We start from the raw sequence: 20,122 nt of genomic DNA, 5'->3' as shown, positions 1-20,122 counted from the left end.
ACACAGAATATATGAAAAAGTATTATAGGAGAATTCCATGATGAATACGTTTTTTGATATATTCAAGTTGTTTTTTTTTTGTTGCTTCATTCCAAAAGGGGGTTAAATATAGACAATAAATACCAAAATGGTAAAATAGTGGTAAAAGCTTAATTAAAATACCCAAAACAAAAAAGAAAGAAAATGTTTAAAAAAAAAAAGGGGAGAAGAAACTCTTTTGAATCTATAAAAACTGAATGGTTTTTATTATTATTTTTTTTTTTATTTCTTCTTTTTTTTTTTTATCATTATGGAACCAGGTAAAATATATATATAAATCATTATCATCATCATCATGTTTTTATTTATTATTTATTAGTATTAAATTTGACAGAACCAATTTATCCAATAGAATCATTGAATACAATGACTACTATTCGACCTCCAACACCTTGTACACCTACAGCATTTTCACATCCTTATTCATTATTTGAACCCAGACATGATTATTATGTTTGTAGTCAATGTTTATCTAATAATAATAATAATGATTTGATAAATGCTATTTGTAAAAAACATTATATATGTTCTTCTTGTTTATTACACTCTTCTTCTTTTCAGGAATGTTCACTTTGTCCTCCAAAGGTAAAAAATATATATATCTTATAGATAATGCATAAAAAAAAAAAAAACTCATGATTTCCTTTTTTGTTTTCTTTTCTTTTTTTTTTTTCTTTTAAAAGTCAACCGTACCAACTGTCATTTCTCCTTCTTTCTTTCCATGTGTTAAACTCACAAATGTAAAAAAAAAAAAAAAATGTCTATTTTATATATACAAATATACTTATTTCATATAATTATTACATTTAGATACCTTGGGATGTTTCTCAAACTGATATCAAACAGTTTCTTGGTAACCTTCATATTCCTTCCAATACCATTTATACTCAAGCTATTCATGTAAGTTGCTTTTTTTTTTCTTTTTTTATCATTACTTAATTCTTTCTTTCTTTATATATATTTATGTATAGATTCTTATGGATCGAACTACTGGAAAAACTTTATCAGATGCCTATGTTGAACTAGCTACAATGGAAGATGTACGATACGCCATTGAAACAAAACACCAAAAACCTTTGAAAGGACGCATCGTATCTGTCATACAATGTCAACAAGAAGAACTTTTGACCGTGATATTCCCTAAATGGCGTGGTAAATTTAGTGGAACAACTGCTATTCCTCCAGATACTAAAGTGGTCAAATCCATGTCAACAGCAGCAGGTGGTGGTGGTAATACATGTCCTCCTTTTATTACAAGAGAAGAAATCAATTCATTATTAGTAGTTTGTAAAAATTACAAGGTAAATAGAATCTTTTTTTTTTTTTTTTGATAAAGATAACTTTAATTTCTTTTTTTTTTTTATTAGTTACATTTCTCAAGAAAATGTGCTGAACGTCCTTTTGAAAACATTATTACTATTATTGCAAAATATCCATGGCATCAAGCTCATCTTATTACAACATTACATCGAGATCAAGTCTATGAAATGTTAAATTTGGCCATTGGTAAGTGATGACAGGTTAATATATATATATATACTAATCTCTATCCTTTTAGAATCGTTGATGAATCATTTGACTAAGGATTATGTACAAATTGAACCAAGTTTGCTTGAACGACTAGTACGCGCCGGATTACTTTGTCCAGCATTTACGGAACGACAAAAAATGGCTTTACTTCAAGTATCTGGATTAGAATGTCCTTTGGATCTAGTTCATTTGTTGATGCGATCTGATTTCTCTCCATGTGATTATTCCTCTGATCCTGTGTACTATCATTCTCCATTATCCTCTCGTCATTCTTCTTTATATGATCATTTTTCACATCATCATCATTATCCATTATCCACACATTTGATATCATCTTCACCATCATCATCTTCTTCAAATTCTTCAACATCATCATCAACACGACTATCTCATCCATCATTATCTTTATCAAATAAGAACAAGGCTCGACATCCTCAACTCCGGGTAATGGTACCTCCATTAGGTCATCCTCACAACAATCGTCGACTCCATTCTACTTACTCTACGAATCAAAATTGCCGAAAAACCCTTTCTCCTTGGGCACCTTCTTATCTACCTATGGATGACGATAAAATGTCTTGGCCTTCTTCTATGACTTCTCGTGGTGTGACCTCCAGTGGCGTAGTCAAAACCTCCAATAGTAGTATCATGACCATTTAGACTTTCTCCTTTATTGTTTGTTTTTTGTGTTTATCGTCCTTGGTCTTCTTTTTTTTTTTTTTCTATCTTTATTATTTTCTTCATATCCTTGATCATCATCAAGTTATTTAATTTATTGTTTGGTTATTTCTCTTTTTTTTTTTGTATGACTTTTTTTCTGTATTCCCCTTTTTTTTTTTTTTTTTTAAGTGTTTTCAATTTTTTTTTTTTTCGTAATATTATAAAATTAATATAATAAAAAAATGGATATGTTAACTAAATATATTTTTTTTTTCTATTATTCAAAAATCTCTTATACTCAATGAAATCACTGTCACTCCTTCTTCCTGTATTCAATTTGGATTATGCGTCCAATTCATCTCTTTTTTTTTTTTTTATTTTCTATTCTTATTATATTTTATTTCCTATTGTTGCGACATCTTATTTTTGAATTCCTTCATATTGAATAGAGAGTTATCATTCCTCTTTAATAAAGATCATCATCATTCTAATATCAATCCTTTTTTATTTCTACAAAGTCAAATGTTGATAGAATAACAAAATAATAATACTACATATATATATATATATAAACGATCAAGAATCTAAATATAATAACCAGGGAGCAAATATTCCAATTTGGCGACGGTGTCTTGATTGCGTTTTTCCTTTGCAGTCATACCAGCGAATTTCATAGATCCCTTGAGATCAGGCAACAATTCATTAGCACGCACAGCGGCATCGAGATCAGGGAGGACAGCATTGAGGAGCTTGCGAGCATTGGCCGAGTTGGTGACCATGTTTTCCATGACGGTTTCAACATTGACAGCTTCTTCTTCGACACGCCAGCAATCATAATCGGTAGACATACAAACCATTTGGTAGGCGATTTCGGCTTCACGGGCTAATTTGGCTTCAGGCAAAGCAGACATATTGATGATATCGGCACCCCAGGATCGATACAGATGGGATTCAGCACGAGTGGAGAATTGAGGTCCTTCCATGCACACAGCCGTCTTGTTTTGATGAATTGTCCATTTGTCCATCACACCTCGATGTTTGTATACCAAGTCGGCAATACCCTTGTGGAAAGGATCAGCAAATCCTGCATGCGCCACCAATCCTTCACCAAAGAACGTGGAAGGTCGCAATCCTCTTGTACGGTCAATCAATTGATCAGGCAACACGAAATCACAAGGAGGGATTTCTTCTCGAAGGGATCCAACAGCTGAGAATGCAAGGATCGCTTCCACACCAAGATGCTTCAAGGCAGCAATGTTGGCTCGTACAGGTACTTCGGTAGGTGTCAAGTAATGACCTCGACCATGACGGGCTAAAAACGCAATCTTGTCTCCACTTGGTAATTTACTGATAATGATCTTGTCACTAGGAAAACCCCAGGGCTATTTATAAAATATAGATATAAAGTATTAAGAGGAATGATAGATAAAAAAAAAAAGAATGCCCTGACATAAAAAGACTGACTTACAGTTTCAGGATTCACTTCTTCTACTACTTCAAGGTTTTCGAGGTTATAAAGACCAGAACCACCAATAACAGCAATCTTGACGTCGTGTTTGTTGGTCATGATTATATATATATAGATAGATAGATATATAGGTAAAGGAAATACAATGATAAGAAAAAGAAAAAAATAAAGAAAAGAAAAAAAAAATAAACTCTTTTGCAATCCAGAGAGAAAAAAACGAGATCCCAGAAAACTCCGTTGACCAATCAATTCATAGGTTCCTTGTACCTGTGCAAACAATCTGGTGAAACACTTAAAAAGGGTAAAACATAATTTCAATAGAGCATTTCAAGTATAGGTAATTTCAATGTAAGCATTGGGTATAATAAAATCAATGTGAAGAGGAAATGGATTCCTTTTTTTTATTTCTACTATATATTACATCATAAAATTCTTGATTCATCCCAAATAAATACTGCTTTTCATCTTCGAGCATTGAAATAATCTATATTATTTAACATAATGAATTTCCAATAATGATATTTTTTTTTTATTTGAGTGGTTTGATTTGTATAAATAAGGTTATATATATATAAATTTATATATATATGTAAAGCGAGAGGGAGAGAATGAGGAATAATGTACGCAGGATTCTCCAAAAAAAAAAAAAAAAGGTAAAAATGAATAAAAGAGAGAGGAAAACTAACTATGGTTTGTTGACACTTTGACGCATACGATTCAATTCCTTATGTACTTCTTTTCTATTCAATGTCGATCTTCTTCCAGAACCAGTTTCATCACGCCCGCCACCTAGACCAATTGAACCACCAGTTCCACCACCATTTGAAGTGAGAGTACCATTCAATAAACTAGAAGTAGGAGAGGCACTTGTAGGTGAACCACCAGATGCTGCTTTTTTGGAGAGTAAAGACTGGAAAAAGTTGGCCAATACTTCATTAGAAGCACCACCAGCACCACCCGCACCTCCAGCACCCAATGGACTTGTTGTACCAGATGTTAATCCAACTACAGATGGTGTTGTTTGTATAGGACTTGGACCCTAAAAAAAAAGATATATATATATGAATTCATTCAGTTATACGCATTCTTTCTTTCTTTCTTACCATGTTTAATAACTTATCATCCTTTGATCTACTTGATCGACTTGTAATATCATTCTCCTTGTCTGATCCAACCTGCATCAAATCAATAGTAGCTGATGATACACCCAAAGGACCCACTACACTTGGTCTAGCTGTAGCTGAGGCACCTGTTCCTTGTCGACTAGGTCCATCGGAAGCCCGTTGCAATGTTTCAAAATGACGTTCCAAAAACACTTGTTCATCTTCACAGGTCACAGCTGGTGGAATATTTAAAGGCTAAAATATACATATATCATTCGGTTATACATTTCCATCCTTAATTTAACTAGTATATTATTTACCTGTTCTTCTGTATCTGGACTAATAATGACTTCTTCATAAATCCCCCTTGCACCATGAGCACTATGTGGTTGTCGATCCAAAATAGATTCCATATCAGCATCCCATCCTTGATTGACTGCTTCACAATCAAATCCATCACGTAACACTCTAATCTTTCCCCAAGAATCCCATCCCGAAGGTACTGCAACACTATCACGTTCTACAACTTGTGCTTTCATCAAATAAGGGTACGTTTTGCTGGATGTAGTAAGTACACGGTGAAGAATATATTGTCGTAAATTATGAAATGTATAAGGTTTCAATGTGGAAGTATAAAAGAGTGCAGCCCCATCTAATGGAAAAAAAAGAGACATCAATAAACAAATAAAAAAAAAAATTGTTTGGAAAACTTACATTTCATGCATACACAGCGAAGAGTTTGTTGAATAAAATCAAATTGATCGTCCTTGTAATCATGAGTTTGTTCCAATTTTGTAAAATGATCACTCTGTAGATAATGATAAAAGTGAGATAAAACAATCCAACATTTCCTTTTTTTTTTTTTTGTTTTCTTACTTTGCAGCATACAACAGTGATAGGTATACCATAATTTGAAGTAAGGCATCCAGTAGGGAGAGGTAAAGTGACTTGATCGGCAACAGTAGTGGTGGTGACTAGAGATGTGGAAACAAAGTTATTGGTAGGAGTGGATGGTACAGAACTTGTCGAAGTTGAAGCCGTCAAATTGAATCCATTACTATTTGGTACAGGTTCTGTGTAAGTCTTGAGATAAAGCTCGACTATGAAATAATAAAAAGTATTAGAATATAATAAATAATCATACTATGATTTTACCTTTTTCTCGAAGTTCATCCAATACAGCCTTTCCTCGAGTCCAGGAAGAATCCGGATTACCACCTTCTTTTCGTATTTCATTCATTGTATGTTCCAATACATTCATCCAACGTTGTAATGATTCTAAAAATTTCCAAGGTCGTGTCCAATCCAATACAAGTACCACCATAGAATCTGCCAAAGTATTTGCTGATAGAGCAAATTTGAGTAAAGGAAGATATTCAGGTGCTGATAATCCTAATTGATACAACCCAAGTCGTGCAATCACTATAAATAATAATAAACACGTTAAAACTTTTCAAAAAAAAAAATGTGTGTCAGGTACAACACTTGCCTTCATTTTCTTCATCTTGAATATCAACAAAAGTATAACCAAGAGCAAGATTATTGGACATGTCATCATCGAGATTTTCAATAGGCATAGGGGTATAGTTGTTAGAAGCTGAAACGTTAAATGAAGAAGGTGGCAAATTATCTGTTTCGGGCATAACAGGTTGAGGTCCAGGATCGTTTTTGAGGTAATGAATAAGGGTTGATTTTCCGCAACCGGAGTCACCTAAAAGAAAAGAAAAAAAAAAGGAAAAGTTTATTAGATGATATTAAAAGAAAAGAAAAAAAAAACTTATTTACCAAGTAATAAAATATTCTTAGTGGGAACCATCTTGGAAGAAGCTACACCTTTTAAAATAGTAGACCAAATTTCATCTTTTTCAGATGAAGTCTGAGTACTACTACTGGTTGTCGCTGTGGCCGATGGTCGTTGAGGAGTCGCCGTCAACATTATAAATAAAATAAAGGTATAACTAAAGTTTAATAAACTACGTGTAAAAAGAAAATGGAAAAAGGAGGAGGAGGAATCAATAAAAGTACAGATATATTCGAAGTGAAAAAAGAAAAAAAAAAAAAAAGGAAGGAATGCGTCAAAGAAAAAAAAAAATGAATAAACAAAAAAAAAAATACACTGTGCTTCTGCTGAGTTGTAAATGACCAACTTTATTGAGAAAAAACTTGCCTATATTATATCTATTTTGTCGAAACTAAATCTATTTGTCTACATGATTTGTACCTTGATCCTCGGATTTTTGTTCTTTTTCTTTATGTTCCTTTTCCATAGCATCAATATCCTTGTCAATTTGAGTCAACATCTTTTCAAGTCGTTTACCAAGTCGAGCAGTTGTCTTATCAGCATCCTTGTGAGTAGCTTCCTTTAATTCTTCAATCAACTACAAAAAAAAAAAAAAATAATCATTTCAAAATTTAAAATCATTCATTCTTCCATTATTTTTTAATTTTACCTCTTTGTAATCTTCATGTTGAATCTTGATTTCATTCAATTGTGCCCGTTCTTCCAAAACATCCACTTTAGTACGTAACTTGGCAAGAGCTTCATGTAATTCATCTTGTTGTTCCTTTGATAATGCTTCTTCTTTCTTTTCTTCTTCTGTTTCTTCTTCAGTAATAAAGGTATCCCGTTTATCTGCTTCGGCTTGTTGCTTTCTGATGATTTCTTCTTCTTCTTGACGTTTTCTTTCCGCTTCTTCTGCTGCTTCTTTAGCATCTGCTCTAGCCTTGGCTTCCTTTTCTTCTTGTTCAGATTCATCTTCAATTAATTCTTGTTGTTGTTCTAATACATCCAATTTTTGTTTATAAGTACTGGTGCCCACCATTTCAAGTACTTGAAGTTCTGCTTCGTTGACCTAGATTTTTTTTTTAAAAAAAAAAAAAACAATAATAATAATAAATGAGTCTTTGTTGGATAAATAAATAAACAGATCACTTACCAAATTATCAGGTAAACTATTAAAAGTAGCCTTGAGAGCTTCTTCAGTGGTCATGGGACGGTCAGTGAAACTGAATGCTCTAGATAATACCAAGAGTGTAGAAGGGACATGATGATTCAAATGAAGATCTACCCATTGTTCCAATTCATCCTGTAAACGACCAGGGGAAATACCAATAGAGCGGAAACCACGTGCAGCACAAGCAGCTTGCAATTCTTGTATAGTCAATGATTCAATACCTTCAGCTTGAATAACCTAATCATTGTTTTTTTTTTAAAAAAAAATAAAATAAACAAACCAGCCATCACATCTATTTTTTTTTCTTTATCTAAAACTTACCTTGTCATCAGCCTTGATTTGACGCATACGATTACGAATTTGGAAACGTAAAAAGTTGTCTGTACCAAAGGCATTGATATTCATATAACGGCACATGGATACAAGTTGAGGACGAGATAAATTGTCCAAAGTTAATTCATCTTCAAAACGACGGGCAACATTTAATAAATCTTCAGTAGAGGCTTGTTCGCCAGTAATACGAATCTATCATCAAAATAATAATAATAATAATAATAAAAAGTTAATATGAATCATGGTATTTGTTTTTTTTTATTTTACTTTTCTGAAAAAGTCGGCAAACTCTTTGGCAGATTCTTCATTGTCAGATCCAGCAAAACCAGTTTCAGAGATAGTTTCTTGTAAAAATCTAGCCATTTCCAATCGTACCTTGAGTAGTTTTCGTTTCTTTTCTTCCTATTTGATAAAATGAGAATAAGGGAAATGAGTGATATAAAATCATAATAGAAAAATTCTTACTTCGAGAGACTTGTTTTCAAATGTACTAGGTAACATATTGGGAAATAGTTTCAAAGCTACAGGTAACAACAATTCCATGAAAGGAACAATGATAAACACAGCAAAAGGAATTAATCGTAAAAGATCCGAAGTTGTACGTCGAAGCTACAAAAGAGAGAGGAGATGTAAGTATGTTTTTTCTATTTTCTATTTTTATTTTTACCTGACGAGCTTCTCTACGAGTTAAATGACCACCATTCAAAAGTTTCCAAGTGAGTTTTGAAGAAATTCGAATTTCTAAACCTAAAAGTTTTGTTCCATGCCAATAATGTACAGCTTCTTCCTTGACTTTTTGCCATATTGTTTTCTTAGGTTTTGACACAGTAGCAGCAGAAGTACCAGAGGTTTGTTGTTCTTTGAGACGTTCTTTGGCAAGAGAGACAGCACGAGAAGCTAAAGTATCCTTTTCATCAGTTGATTTGGGAATATCCTTTGGTTTTTCTGCTCTTAAGATACGTAATTCATTTGGTAAGGCAGTACGAAAAGAACGAGAAGTGATAGAAGTAGTATGAATACCAACAGTACGTGGTTGTCTTTGTCGTAAATCAATAGCTCGAATATAAAGTTGAATAAGATTATTAGAAGGTCGAATAGATCTACAAGTAGACCGTGTGGTTATATGAGTATACATGGGACAATAGTAATAAAAAAAAAAAAAAAAAAAAAGGAAAAAAGGAAAAAGGAAAAAAATAACAATGGTATTTATACAACGATAGTATCGGAGAGTAAAAAAAAGAAGTAAAAAAAAGAAGAAGGCAAATTTTTTGAGTCATCACCAAAAAGTGAAAGCGGGTGATCAAGGGGAAACAGAATGAAAAAAAGGTACACAAAAAGATAAAATAAAAAAAAAGTGACTCGTAGGTAATAATGATTGTTAAAGATCTACTTAGACAACACGTATTATTTAATATATATTTATAGAGACAAAAAAAGACTGAGCGAAGTAACACAGAAATAAGTCTAAATTTGTATCTTTTTTTTTTAATCTCTTTTTTTTTTCTTTTGTTTCCTTCTTTTCTTTTTTTTTTGTTCTCTAAACCCTTTACTTTCCTTTTTTTCCTATTCTTTTTTTTTATCTTCTTTCTTTTTCTTCTTATATATCAATAAGAAACAGCTGGATTGTTTCTTTATATCACGTTATTAACAACAACAACAATAAAATAAAAATAAATAAAAAAAAAAGAATGGTGACATTACAAAAGATTGTAAGTAAAATAGAAAAGAGAAGAATTTTTTTTTATATTTAATATATATATATATATTTTTTTAATAGATACATCGAGTAACAGAAACAAGGTGGTCAAAATGTTATGTTGGAGTGGCAGTTTTACAATGTATCTTTGTAGTGATTTTACAAAGCGTGATATGTTCACTTAATGATACTGAAGCAAGATTATTACCGACTCCTCCTAGTGAAGGTTTACTTACCGGTAGTATCCCCGAAACTGAAATACCTATGATGGCTGCCGATCGATTAGGTCGTATCAAATGGGAAAATATTTGTTTTATTGGTTTTGAAATTTGGTTTGTAGTCATGGCTATTGATGCAGTAAGTATTTTTTTTTAATATCAAATCAAAACTTTATTTCTTAATTCATTTTTTTTTTTTTTTAGACTGTTTATCAAAATACCGCGGAAATCTTAGCTTTGGCAAATATTAATATTATTTGTGCTGTATTGGGTGCACTTGAAGTTGTAGATGGAAATAAATGGTTAACGAAGTTATCTAATACTCGTTTTTCTATTGAACCTTTGGATCTCGCCGAAAAATTAGAAATTGCTCTCTCTGTGGTTATCTTGATTTTTGCTTGTGTTATGGCCTATCTTAGTTATCAAATGTCAAGACAATTTGGTTGGAATATATATAAAAAACTTGGTGCACAACTTAGTATTCAAAGTAAATTCTAAAAAAATCATTATCATCATCATTATTATTATTTTAATCTTTTTTGATTATTATTATTATTATTTATTTATTTATTTAGAAATGTATAGAGTATTCCAATTCTTTGTATTATCACTCAAAATTGATGTCTTCACTCAATTCTTGGTATCCATCTTTTATGTTATTCAATATGCCATAAAACAAGGCATTCAATGGGAAACAGGGATTCAAATAGCCATCACTATACTTATGTTACCAATGTTTTATTTTGCCAGAACTGCTGTATGTTTTTTTTAAAAAAAAAAGAGAAATTATCCATATCATTCATTGATCTTTTCTTTTTTTTCTTTCTTATTATTCTATATAGGGTAGCAACGAAAGTTATGGACGAATGATCATTTTTATTACATTTGAAGCTATTGTTATTGTTCATTATGTCTTGATTCTTCTACAAACTATGGGTCCTTACAATAGTTGGTATGTCTGGATTTGCCTTGGTAAGTTCTTAATTTATTTTTTTGTCCTGATGATCTTTTTCTAACTCCGTTACTTTATATAGTATGGCTAGGTGTGGTTATGGATATTAGTACAGTTGTATTGGGTTGCCTTTGTATGCGGAATTTCGAACGTGGATTACAACCCTATGTTCAACGTGGTGCGGCCAACAAGAATAAACATGAACTGACTATACAAAAATCACAATCAAGACTCTCTTGGCGAATTGATGAAGATTGATCCTCTTTTTTTTTTCTTCTATATATATATCATCCTTTTGTAGTTGTTTATTTTATTATATTATTTATTATATATATTATATCATTTGTTATCATACCTGTCTTTTTCCTCTCTATTTCTTAATAAAAATTCATCTCTCCTCACTGTATAATTAGTTTTGATAACAAAGTTATGCATATCATCCAATAATCCTTGTTCAGTCAGTTTAAACTACAAATGCAATTCAATCTTGTTCATTGGGTTCAGAAATTCTTACGTAAACTTACATGATCATACAGTTACACGCACCTTTTTTTTTTTTTTTTTGGAACTCTCACATCTTGGATTTTATTAGAAGATATTAAATGGTTAATGCATTGATGGATGACTGTAATGATATGATATACATAAGATTATTTTTTTTTTATTTTGAGTCAAAGAAAAATCAAACATTATTGCATGACAAAAATAAAGATGAATATATAAAACACGATGAAAGGGGGTAAGAAGAATGGGTTTATCAAGACCACATAATGGTTGGTAAAATAAATAAATAAAATCAAATAAAATAAAATAAATCAAAAAAAAAGTACAATCATATGAAGAGACGGGAGAAAAATATTGTTCTAAAACTAAATACATCTATTTATACTACATTGACCATAGTTTCACCACCTTGTCTTTTCCTCCACTAGCCAATATATTGTTCTTATGTTGTAACGTGTTAACAGAATCAATATGACCATGTAATTTGGTATGTTGGAAGGAAGTTCGATTATATACCTAAGAAAGAAAGAAAAAAAAATAAGATGATATGTCCCTGTTGTATAGATTTATCCACTTACATCTATATCATTACTGTCTGTAGTGCTGATCACCTTGCCAGAATCAAATCGTAAGCTTGATACGGGTCCATTGAAAGTCAAGGTATCAAAAACAGATCCAGTACGCAAATCCCATACCTAAAAAAAAAGAAAAAAAAAAAAGAAAGAAAAGGGTATATGATCGTATCGATCCTACTCGATATCACTCTTTTTTTTTTAAGAAAACTTACACGAATTGTTTTATCCACACTTCCACTAACAAGGTGAACTTCATCAAATTGTAATGCAGTAATAGCACCTATCAAAAAGACGAGACAAAAGAACAAAAAAAAAAAATAAGTATTATCAAACATACCAGAAAGAGTAATACCTTTGTGTCCAGGTAAAGTTCTATGAGGTTGACCAGTTCGTACTATAAATAAATCCAATATGAGTATCTTTCTCTATTCTATTCTTTTTTTTTTTTTTTTTTTTTGACTTACGATCCCACATTCGAATCTTGCCATCTGTAGTTCCACTTGCAAGAGCAAAATTCCAAAATTGAAGAGCACCAATATAATCATTTGCTGGTTCGTAAAAATTCACTTTCAAACTATCCAAAGACCAAGAAGAATGCGTACTTCTAGAATGTTGACTTGCCCACATGACATCCATTGTTAATACACAATTTTGAGTTTCTAAATCCCATAATTTCATTGTCTTGTCATTTGATCCTGATACCTTTTTTTTTTAAAAAAAAAAAAAAAAAAAAAGAAAAAGAAAAGATAGAGAGAAAGATTAGCATATACACATGATAAACATTTTGCACTTGATCTTAGATATCCTTTACCAAATGAACCTGATCAGCATGCATAGCTGTCACTTCTCCTTGATGACCATCAAAAGATGCTACACAATAATCATTCAATGAAGATACATCATCAGATACCACAGGAGACAAGGACGGTGATGCTTGAGCACTAGAAAATTCAGAGAAGGAATCTCTTGAAGCTGGTGTTGGAGCGGAAGATATTTCAGATAAATCCCATTGCTTGATTGAACCATCATCGGAGCCTGTCAGTAATCGCATATCATCCAGTTGTAAACAACGAACTAAATTTGTATGACCTTCCAATCGTCCACAACTGCGTCCATTTCGTAAATCCCAAACCCGTATAGTGTCGTCAAGAGAAGATGATACAAGTAATCCTTTTGGACGATTGAAATCTACACAAAGGATACCGCCATCATGACCTCGAAGTGACTATATATAACTAAATATCAGTACATAGATAATAAAAAGTGAATATCTCCCTTTAAATTCAACATTACCATAATACATTCCCCAAAGTCATATTCCTCATCCGATTCTTCCTCTAATTGATATTGTCGAAGACGTTTTGTTGTTCCATCAACAGATTGAGCATCTTCCGATTCATCCAAAATCTTTTCCGTCAAGTCTTCAACTATAGTATAAATATATATAAGAAGACGCGTTAGAAATGATTCATATCAAAATAAAATTCTTTTACTTTTCAGTTGAGTTTCTTGTTCCTTTGTTTCCAGTTTAGCCCATTTTGCTTCCAATGCCTTTCTTTTATTGATCAATTCATCGATTTGCATATCAATTTGGCGTATTTCGTTGCTAGTAGATGTCTAATATAAACAAAAATCAAAATGAGACGATTAGACCAAAAAAAAAAAAAAAGATCGCTTTTTACCATTTGCATTTCCAGTTTATCACTTTCACGGATTTTCCTTTCTCGTTCAGCATAAATCTTTTTTAATGATCCAGGTTTTTCTACCAATAATAATGATAAAAGATATTTAAATGTGTATTCCTTCTTGTTTGATATCAATATATATATATGTATACCTGCCAAATCGTTAGCATCTAATGGAATGGATTGTTTCTTGCGTCTATTTCTTGACTTTTTGGGAGAAGAGGATGAAGACTTGGAGGAAGCTAAAGAAGGATATGTAGTGGCAAATCCTTGAAAAAGTGATAATGAACAAGTAGATTCTGGAATGTCTGCCTTGAGTAACACCGAACTTGATGGCCATGGGTATGTAGTAGAAGAAGAATGTAAGACAAGCTCCGACCTTGCTGTATTTGGAGAGGTTGGTGAAGTTGCTGTAGAAGAAGATGAAGCACGATGACGTTGCTGTTGTTGAGCTACTTGCATTGCCTTGACCATAGATTCGCTACGATAAACCGGATGAGCAGCCAAAGGACTAAACATAACAGTTGTCAAGGATTCAAAATGAGCCATAGGGGTTGACCAGTCAGGTTGGAGCCAATCGCGTGCACTGTTAGCCAAACCAATAGCTTTATCTCGAGCAGATATAACAAGAGTATGTGAAGATCCAAAACGAGAGGCATTGCTGTCCAAAGATGTGATGCGTTGTTGTCGATTGGAAGAACTAGATGGAACACCAGATGTCCCACTATCAAAACGTTTACTGGTTTGTTTATTATCTTCTTTCGCCATTAAAGATGGGAGCCTGCCGTATATACTTCAAGGAGAAGAATGGATAACAGCAATACAAAGGTTCCTTTTGATAGATTATTGGAAAGAAAAATAAAAAATAAAAAAAAAAGAAAAGAAAAGAAAGAAAAAAGTGACAACAGTTGAAAAAGAAAGAAAAAAACCAGTTAAGCGGGTTTCGAAATACGTCACATGGGAGAGAATTCTTGATGAAAAAGGTACTTTCACACCCATTTTTTTTTTTTTCTTAAACCTTTTTTTTTTTTTTTAATATCCTGTTATTTTCATGTCTACAATAGCACTAGATAACTACCTTACCAGTCATGGCTTAATACTTCAAGAAACTGGGGATATCACAAAAGGAAGAAAAGTTATCTCTACTCGAAACCATGAACGAGGTCATGTCCTTATTACTTCACAACCTCTTGGAACTATCCCTTTACCCTCGCGTCGTCAAGAAATCTGCAATTATTGTTTCCGAAAACCACAACAACCAACCAGTTTACAAAGATGTTCTCAATGTAAAACCGCTTATTTTTGTGACAAAGCTTGTTTCAAGAATGCATGGCTGACCTACCATCAATATGTCTGTCGACCCAACTCTGCAACTCAACAACTAGTGGACGATGATGATCAAGATGCTTTAGATCTGGAAATGCTAGAACGTGTTGCTTTGAATTGTTGGCGCTACAATAAACGGAAACTAAATCAACAAGTTCAATTGGAAACAATTTCTACCGAAGAACAACGACAGGAAGAAAACGTGGATGCAACAATGGAAGCTTTTTATAGTTTGATGGATCATAAACAAAGTCAACCAAAACACACAATACAACGATTCAGTCAATTATCTCAAAAGGCGCTTTCTCGTGTTTATTTGAAAGATAGTGGATTGACAACCAACGAACTTGTACAGTGTTTATGTCGATTCCAATGCAACAATTTTGGTGTTCACGATGATCATTTATTCACTATTGGCGAAGGTACTTACCCTGTGGCTTCACTGATCAATCATTCATGTCGACCTAATGCTATTGTTATGTTTGATGGTGCTTTACTCTGTGTGGTGGCTATCGAAAACATTCAACCAGATCAAGAGGTGACTATTTCTTATGTAGATGCTGCTCATGATCGATCCCATCGCCAATCAACACTCTTTGGAAAATACTTTTTTCATTGTGATTGTGTTCGCTGTCTGGATGATACAAATATCTATGGTGAAATTGATTCTCTCTTGGGTAATGAAGCATCTGATTGGGATCGTGCTCAAGCATTATTAATGGAAAACAACGACAACACATTACGTAGCAAGATCTTACAACAAGTGAATGATTGGGATTTATTGGAAATGTGTCGCTTATACGATCGGAAACATGATGCAATCCCTGATCCTACAAAGCCTTTGGATTTGGCAACCTATACCCATTTTGTCATTCAATTCTTTGCCCCTTATCTCTGGTCAGTCAACAATCCTAGTATACGTTTGGTCAATGAACGTTCTCCCTCTAGTGCTGCTGCTGGCAGCTCATCAAGATCTAGCACGCCTCCACCTTTACCATCACCACCGTCAAGGGGACTTTCTCATTTCGATGATCCTTTACCACATCTTGCTCGACCCATGGTACCTGATTCTTATCAAGCTATTCTCCAGAAAGTGATGTCGATGATTCGATCTTATCCTGTGGATCCTGATGTTGTACCTTTCCATCTGACGACCCTCTCGGCTTCAACACAACTGCTGTATGATGAAATGAATGCGGGCAATTGGCGAAACGCGGTCAAGTTGGGTATGTATGTGTTGATACAATACTGTTGGATCTACCCTCCTTATCATCCTATATTGGCACAACATATCTTGTTACTGGCAAAATGTAGCTGGAACTCCATCATCAAATCAGAATTATTAGGCGATGGCAAGGCACTGGAAACTGTTTATGAACGTGGTGTACGACGATGGCTCATGCTTTCCAAAGAAGCTCTTGCTTGTTGTGTTGGGAAAAAAGGGGATCAATGGCGTGAATTGATTGAATTGGAATGGATCTTTTTACGGGAACAAAAGTTGAAGGAATAGATTAGTTATTTATTTTAGTCATTGATTAGATTATTATCGTTAGTTTTTATTATTATTATTATTAGTGTTATTAGCAGTAGGATTGTTGTGGATGAAAATAGGAATAATAAACGTTTTTTATTTTTATCGTTTGATGATGATTAAATTTTTTTATTTATTTATTTATTTCTTTTACAAAGACTTTGTTGATGGGTTGGGTAATGTCAGATACGTCCGTATATTTCACATAGATGAATCCAATAATGGCACAAATGATCCATAGTGAAAATAAGATCCAAAAGAAATAGATTTGAGATTGTAGATGTCCTTCCAAAGCATTCAAGATGGTCTGGGATGGCATTACTTGCAATTTGGGTTCCAATGTGAATGGATGCATGATTTCAATACGAGGTAATTCGATGTAACTATTGCGGATCTTTAAAAATGACATCAGGTCATGTCCTTATTTTTTTTTTTTTTATTTTTTTTTTTTCTTCTTTCCTTATTTTTTTTTTTATTTTTTTTTTTCTTTCACTTACAATCCATTCAATGCCTTGTTGAAGTGTATCCAGTTTATTCAAAACCAAACAGTCAAGTACTTCCTTTGCAGGTGTTTCCATGATGGTTCCTCCTACGGCAGTAGTGATCAAATCTGATAAGTGTTGAATGATATTATCCAAAGTAGAATTGATTGGCAAGGCAAATTCTCGCAAGGTACCAAAAACAGCATTATTGATGGTCGATTCTGAAGTAGTTATCCATTGGTTAGTGGTCTGCCATTGTGTATTGATATCTTGTTGAATTTTGTTTGTGGAGTTTTGCATGGTATCTTGGAACCATTGGGTAACACGTTGGTCAAGTTGATACAAGTCATTATTATTATTGGACACTCCATGATGGACAAGAGCAATCATGCTGTAGGTAGTACACAGTCCAACCAACGACACCAAGAGGCAATACCATAACATGGGGGAATGCGATACAAACACACACCAGCGTCTTAGCAACGTGGGCGGTCGAATGATTTCTTCCTGGGTTCGATAGGTGATGGACGCGACAAGGGCATTCTGATGAGCATCTCCATACCGAGCAAGCATGGCGGATTGAGCAGAAATATGATTTCGATGGATGATGGCAGGGATTTCTTCTTCTTCTTCTTGGTAAGTAGGATGGGATGCCAATGATTCAAGCACTTTATATCGTAAGCGTTGAAGGTAACGATGACAATACCAGAGATACAGGATGCGGATAAGAGTACTAACAACAATGGCTCCAAATAGAATACCGATGGTGACATTCAAGCAATAGACGATTTGGTTCTGAATATCTTGGATATCTTGGATGACACTAGTGGCATTACAATATGAATTTGATGGTAAGCCGGTTGAACTATTGAATGTGTTATTGTTTTGACTAGCGACAACAAAAGTGGCATTGATATGTTGTTTGAGGCTCTCAAAAGGAGTTGATAACCATTCATGAAGCTGATCTGTGCCGTTGGTCCATTGATTCACTTTTTGTTGTGTTTGTTCCATAGACAGAGTCCAATTTGAAAGGCTGGTGGGAATGGATGATGCTTCAGGATGATTGAACAACGCACCTATGGTATTAGTAGCTGAATCGACACCTTTCAAGACAGTTTCTGTAGCTTTTTGGAGTGGTTCGGCAATACTTGTGACGACGGCTAAAGTGGTGTTGATGGCAAATGCTAAAAGACAACGGTATGTGGATTTGTACATATCAACCAACCAAAGTAGAACGGATTCAACAATAGTTACCAACATCATCAAGGCTTTACAAAGTTGATTACGGATGGATTGCTCCAAGGAATGAAGATATGCTTGCATCATGGATGGAACTTGATGGATTTGTTCAGCTGTTTGATTGATATGATGACAGATATCTTGGAATTGTGACTTTGTGGATTGAAATACAACATCAACGACAGAATACAACGAAAACAAGGTGGCTATACTTGTACCAATGGCTAAAGTACCTGTATTCATCCATGCTACGCTGTATTGTCCGATTAGTTCTATAGTTAGTCTATTCATATTTATTATTGATGATTGATTTGAACAAAGAAGATATCTACTTTTTTTAAATAGTTCTCTATTTAATTGATTTTTTTTTATAGTACTCTACAAATAGACACAATGAAGTTCCTCATTATTTAGGATAAATTCGTCCGTTTTCAAAAGTGGGTTTATTTTTTTTTTTTTTTTTTTTTAACTTTAATTGAATGAACCCTTTTTTTTTTTTTTTTTTTTTTCCTGCAACCGAACAATGAGACGTTCATTGGTGTGAATCCGAACATAACGGTCCGATTTTCTTCCTCCAGTATTTTTTTTTTTTTTCAAATGATCATCGTCAATGAATGATCCTATATAATACATATATAGCTTTTATAAACGATTTTAGATTGATATCATTACTTTGGGTCTTTGCGGAGTACTTGATAGATTTCCATTTTTGGTGGATTTTCAGTTCAAACAATGATTGAAGATCAAAGAAAGGATCTAATTTATAATTGATTCTATATTGCATTCATCAATATTATATATCAATACCTTTTTTTTTTTTTTTTTGTCTTGCCAAACAAAATGAGGAGAGTAAGAGAATCAAGTTCTTTTGATATCGGTGTGTACAGTACTGAAGGACTGTCCATTGTTGAAGAGATCCATTACTAAATATGAAAGATATGAAGAAAAATAAACATTATTCGTTTACCATCATTCAATTGTGATCTTCATTTGTACAGTCTCCGAGTAAAAACCATTGTGATAAACAAACAAACAAAATCATCATCAGAATCATTCATCTCAACGGGAGCAAACTATTCAGTGATATCAATGGCATGAATCCATTTCAAGTACAACTCCCTCTCAAATGAAAGCATGTCTCCACTTTTATAACAATAGATTATAACAATAGACGTTTTCAAACCATAATCATAATAATAATCCTACAATACCCTTTTCTGTTTTATTGTAAAAAAAAAATCTATCTAAATAATACACAAAAGAATGGATGCTAGATCAACTATTTTCTTGAATGTTTCTTCTTCTTCTTTTTTGACTTTTTCTTGATGCTTTTTGTTGTACTTTTGTCATGCTGTCGTTTGAGATTGTCCATTTCCGCTATAAACCTATTTATAAGAAGAAAAAAAAAAAAAAAAAAAAAAGAGAGAGAGATTCAGTTTATCAGCAGTGGTTCCTTTTTTTTTTCTTACCATCGAATAGCTAAAAATAAACAAAAGGCCAAAAGTAAAAGAGCAATGACATGACCATTACCACCTGTGATAACCACCATGACAATTAAGGTTGCAAACAAAGCATAAAATGCATAGAACATGGCTTTGATCACACCAGTGGCTGTGTATCCAGGAGTCATGATGGAAGTGACAATATCAGCTACTAGTCCCTTTTCCATGGTTGTTTCGTGATCCATCTCGTTGTTCACGTGTAGTGACATACTACGCGATCTGGAGTAAACGATGAAAAGGGAGAGTGGAAAAAAAAAAAGAAAAAAACGAAAAAGAAGAGTGTCAGTTTGTATTATTCGATCTCCGGATTTTTTTTTTCTCTCTT

At 33.2% G+C, this 20,122-nt stretch overlaps 10 protein-coding genes across 10 annotated transcripts; 3 read left to right on the top strand and 7 right to left on the bottom strand.

Moving 5' to 3' along the window:
- Positions 1-289: 289 nt before the first annotated feature.
- On the top strand, positions 290-2,339 carry BX664DRAFT_358414 (uncharacterized protein; the record flags this gene model as incomplete). Its single annotated transcript, XM_051548037.1, has 8 exons — positions 290-299; positions 359-492; positions 601-624; positions 723-779; positions 850-939; positions 1,011-1,340; positions 1,407-1,545; positions 1,598-2,339. The coding sequence occupies 8 exons, from the start codon at positions 290-292 to the stop codon at positions 2,227-2,229; spliced, it is 1,416 nt and encodes a 471-aa protein (XP_051399613.1). The 3' UTR covers positions 2,230-2,339.
- Positions 2,340-2,593: 254 nt separating this feature from the next.
- On the bottom strand, positions 2,594-3,863 carry BX664DRAFT_279342 (nucleoside phosphorylase domain-containing protein). The gene is made up of 2 exons (XM_051541438.1): positions 3,698-3,863; positions 2,594-3,611 (listed from the first exon to the last, which is right to left on the bottom strand). Exons 1-2 carry the CDS (start codon positions 3,794-3,796, stop codon positions 2,814-2,816), a joined length of 897 nt encoding a protein of 298 aa, XP_051399612.1. The 5' UTR covers positions 3,797-3,863; the 3' UTR covers positions 2,594-2,813.
- Positions 3,864-4,299: 436 nt separating this feature from the next.
- BX664DRAFT_331326 (dynein light intermediate chain-domain-containing protein) lies at positions 4,300-6,858 on the bottom strand. The gene is made up of 8 exons (XM_051545120.1): positions 6,586-6,858; positions 6,290-6,511; positions 5,956-6,222; positions 5,677-5,900; positions 5,515-5,608; positions 5,121-5,452; positions 4,801-5,055; positions 4,300-4,736 (listed from the first exon to the last, which is right to left on the bottom strand). The coding sequence occupies exons 1-8, from the start codon at positions 6,734-6,736 to the stop codon at positions 4,383-4,385; spliced, it is 1,899 nt and encodes a 632-aa protein (XP_051399611.1). The 5' UTR covers positions 6,737-6,858; the 3' UTR covers positions 4,300-4,382.
- Positions 6,859-6,922: 64 nt separating this feature from the next.
- On the bottom strand, positions 6,923-9,247 carry BX664DRAFT_331323 (LETM1-like protein-domain-containing protein). The gene is made up of 7 exons (XM_051545119.1): positions 8,755-9,247; positions 8,553-8,696; positions 8,355-8,489; positions 8,076-8,279; positions 7,737-7,991; positions 7,251-7,652; positions 6,923-7,178 (listed from the first exon to the last, which is right to left on the bottom strand). The coding sequence occupies exons 1-7, from the start codon at positions 9,220-9,222 to the stop codon at positions 6,999-7,001; spliced, it is 1,788 nt and encodes a 595-aa protein (XP_051399610.1). The 5' UTR covers positions 9,223-9,247; the 3' UTR covers positions 6,923-6,998.
- Positions 9,248-9,619: 372 nt separating this feature from the next.
- BX664DRAFT_296103 (uncharacterized protein) lies at positions 9,620-11,373 on the top strand. The gene is made up of 6 exons (XM_051542185.1): positions 9,620-9,796; positions 9,865-10,140; positions 10,206-10,488; positions 10,577-10,758; positions 10,844-10,973; positions 11,036-11,373. The coding sequence occupies exons 1-6, from the start codon at positions 9,776-9,778 to the stop codon at positions 11,209-11,211; spliced, it is 1,068 nt and encodes a 355-aa protein (XP_051399609.1). The 5' UTR covers positions 9,620-9,775; the 3' UTR covers positions 11,212-11,373.
- A 136-nt stretch (positions 11,374-11,509) lies between these two features.
- BX664DRAFT_120479 (uncharacterized protein) lies at positions 11,510-12,006 on the bottom strand. The gene has a single exon (XM_051539754.1). The coding sequence runs from the start codon at positions 11,830-11,832 to the stop codon at positions 11,560-11,562; it is 273 nt and encodes a 90-aa protein (XP_051399608.1). The 5' UTR covers positions 11,833-12,006; the 3' UTR covers positions 11,510-11,559.
- On the bottom strand, positions 11,842-14,485 carry BX664DRAFT_349214 (WD40-repeat-containing domain protein; the record flags this gene model as incomplete). The annotated part of the gene is made up of 10 exons (XM_051547595.1): positions 11,842-11,973; positions 12,036-12,152; positions 12,245-12,312; positions 12,370-12,426; positions 12,497-12,734; positions 12,844-13,257; positions 13,326-13,459; positions 13,526-13,649; positions 13,715-13,794; positions 13,870-14,485. The coding sequence occupies 10 exons, from the start codon at positions 14,483-14,485 to the stop codon at positions 11,842-11,844; spliced, it is 1,980 nt and encodes a 659-aa protein (XP_051399607.1).
- Positions 14,486-14,758: 273 nt separating this feature from the next.
- On the top strand, positions 14,759-16,776 carry BX664DRAFT_331316 (uncharacterized protein). Its single transcript, XM_051545118.1, has one exon. The coding sequence runs from the start codon at positions 14,769-14,771 to the stop codon at positions 16,551-16,553; it is 1,785 nt and encodes a 594-aa protein (XP_051399606.1). The 5' UTR covers positions 14,759-14,768; the 3' UTR covers positions 16,554-16,776.
- BX664DRAFT_331315 (uncharacterized protein) lies at positions 16,646-18,736 on the bottom strand. Its single transcript, XM_051545117.1, has 2 exons — positions 17,072-18,736; positions 16,646-16,968 (listed from the first exon to the last, which is right to left on the bottom strand). Exons 1-2 carry the CDS (start codon positions 18,584-18,586, stop codon positions 16,708-16,710), a joined length of 1,776 nt encoding a protein of 591 aa, XP_051399605.1. The 5' UTR covers positions 18,587-18,736; the 3' UTR covers positions 16,646-16,707.
- A 737-nt stretch (positions 18,737-19,473) lies between these two features.
- On the bottom strand, positions 19,474-20,064 carry BX664DRAFT_358406 (uncharacterized protein). The gene is made up of 2 exons (XM_051548036.1): positions 19,765-20,064; positions 19,474-19,680 (listed from the first exon to the last, which is right to left on the bottom strand). The coding sequence occupies exons 1-2, from the start codon at positions 20,004-20,006 to the stop codon at positions 19,575-19,577; spliced, it is 348 nt and encodes a 115-aa protein (XP_051399604.1). The 5' UTR covers positions 20,007-20,064; the 3' UTR covers positions 19,474-19,574.
- Positions 20,065-20,122: the final 58 nt, after the last annotated feature.

Source organism: Halteromyces radiatus (genome assembly GCF_025201355.1).
Source record: "Halteromyces radiatus strain CBS 162.75 chromosome Unknown BX664scaffold_4, whole genome shotgun sequence".
Lineage (NCBI taxonomy): Eukaryota > Fungi > Mucoromycota > Mucoromycetes > Mucorales > Cunninghamellaceae > Halteromyces > Halteromyces radiatus.
This window is presented reverse-complemented; position numbering and strand designations above follow the sequence as displayed.

Excerpts from the sequence above, each read along its gene's own strand:
- BX664DRAFT_296103 (XM_051542185.1), top strand. The coding sequence starts at position 9,776 with ATGGTGACATTACAAAAGATT. Across the intron at positions 9,797-9,864 it reads TGGTGACATTACAAAAGATT|ATACATCGAGTAACAGAAAC; the intron begins GTAAGTAAAATA and ends TTTTTTTAATAG. Across the intron at positions 10,759-10,843 it reads TTTATTTTGCCAGAACTGCT|GGTAGCAACGAAAGTTATGG; the intron begins GTATGTTTTTTT and ends TATTCTATATAG.
- BX664DRAFT_120479 (XM_051539754.1), bottom strand. The coding sequence starts at position 11,832 with ATGTATTTAGTTTTAGAACAATATTTTTCTCCCGTCTCTTCATATGAT.
- BX664DRAFT_279342 (XM_051541438.1), bottom strand. The coding sequence starts at position 3,796 with ATGACCAACAAACACGACGTCAAGATTGCTGTTATTGGTGGTTCTGGT. Across the intron at positions 3,612-3,697 it reads AAGAAGTGAATCCTGAAACT|CCCTGGGGTTTTCCTAGTGA; the intron begins GTAAGTCAGTCT and ends TTTTATAAATAG.
- BX664DRAFT_331315 (XM_051545117.1), bottom strand. The coding sequence starts at position 18,586 with ATGAATAGACTAACTATAGAACTAATCGGACAATACAGCGTAGCATGG. Across the intron at positions 16,969-17,071 it reads AACAAGGCATTGAATGGATT|ATCCGCAATAGTTACATCGA; the intron begins GTAAGTGAAAGA and ends TCATTTTTAAAG.
- BX664DRAFT_331326 (XM_051545120.1), bottom strand. The coding sequence starts at position 6,736 with ATGTTGACGGCGACTCCTCAACGACCATCGGCCACAGCGACAACCAGT. Across the intron at positions 6,512-6,585 it reads TAAGAATATTTTATTACTTG|GTGACTCCGGTTGCGGAAAA; the intron begins GTAAATAAGTTT and ends CTTTTCTTTTAG. Across the intron at positions 5,056-5,120 it reads GTCCAGATACAGAAGAACAG|CCTTTAAATATTCCACCAGC; the intron begins GTAAATAATATA and ends TGTATATTTTAG.
- BX664DRAFT_331316 (XM_051545118.1), top strand. The coding sequence starts at position 14,769 with ATGTCTACAATAGCACTAGATAACTACCTTACCAGTCATGGCTTAATA.
- BX664DRAFT_358406 (XM_051548036.1), bottom strand. The coding sequence starts at position 20,006 with ATGTCACTACACGTGAACAACGAGATGGATCACGAAACAACCATGGAA. Across the intron at positions 19,681-19,764 it reads TTATTTTTAGCTATTCGATG|GTTTATAGCGGAAATGGACA; the intron begins GTAAGAAAAAAA and ends TCTTATAAATAG.
- BX664DRAFT_331323 (XM_051545119.1), bottom strand. The coding sequence starts at position 9,222 with ATGTATACTCATATAACCACACGGTCTACTTGTAGATCTATTCGACCT. Across the intron at positions 8,697-8,754 it reads CTCGTAGAGAAGCTCGTCAG|CTTCGACGTACAACTTCGGA; the intron begins GTAAAAATAAAA and ends TCTCTTTTGTAG. Across the intron at positions 8,280-8,354 it reads TTGCCGACTTTTTCAGAAAA|ATTCGTATTACTGGCGAACA; the intron begins GTAAAATAAAAA and ends TTTTGATGATAG.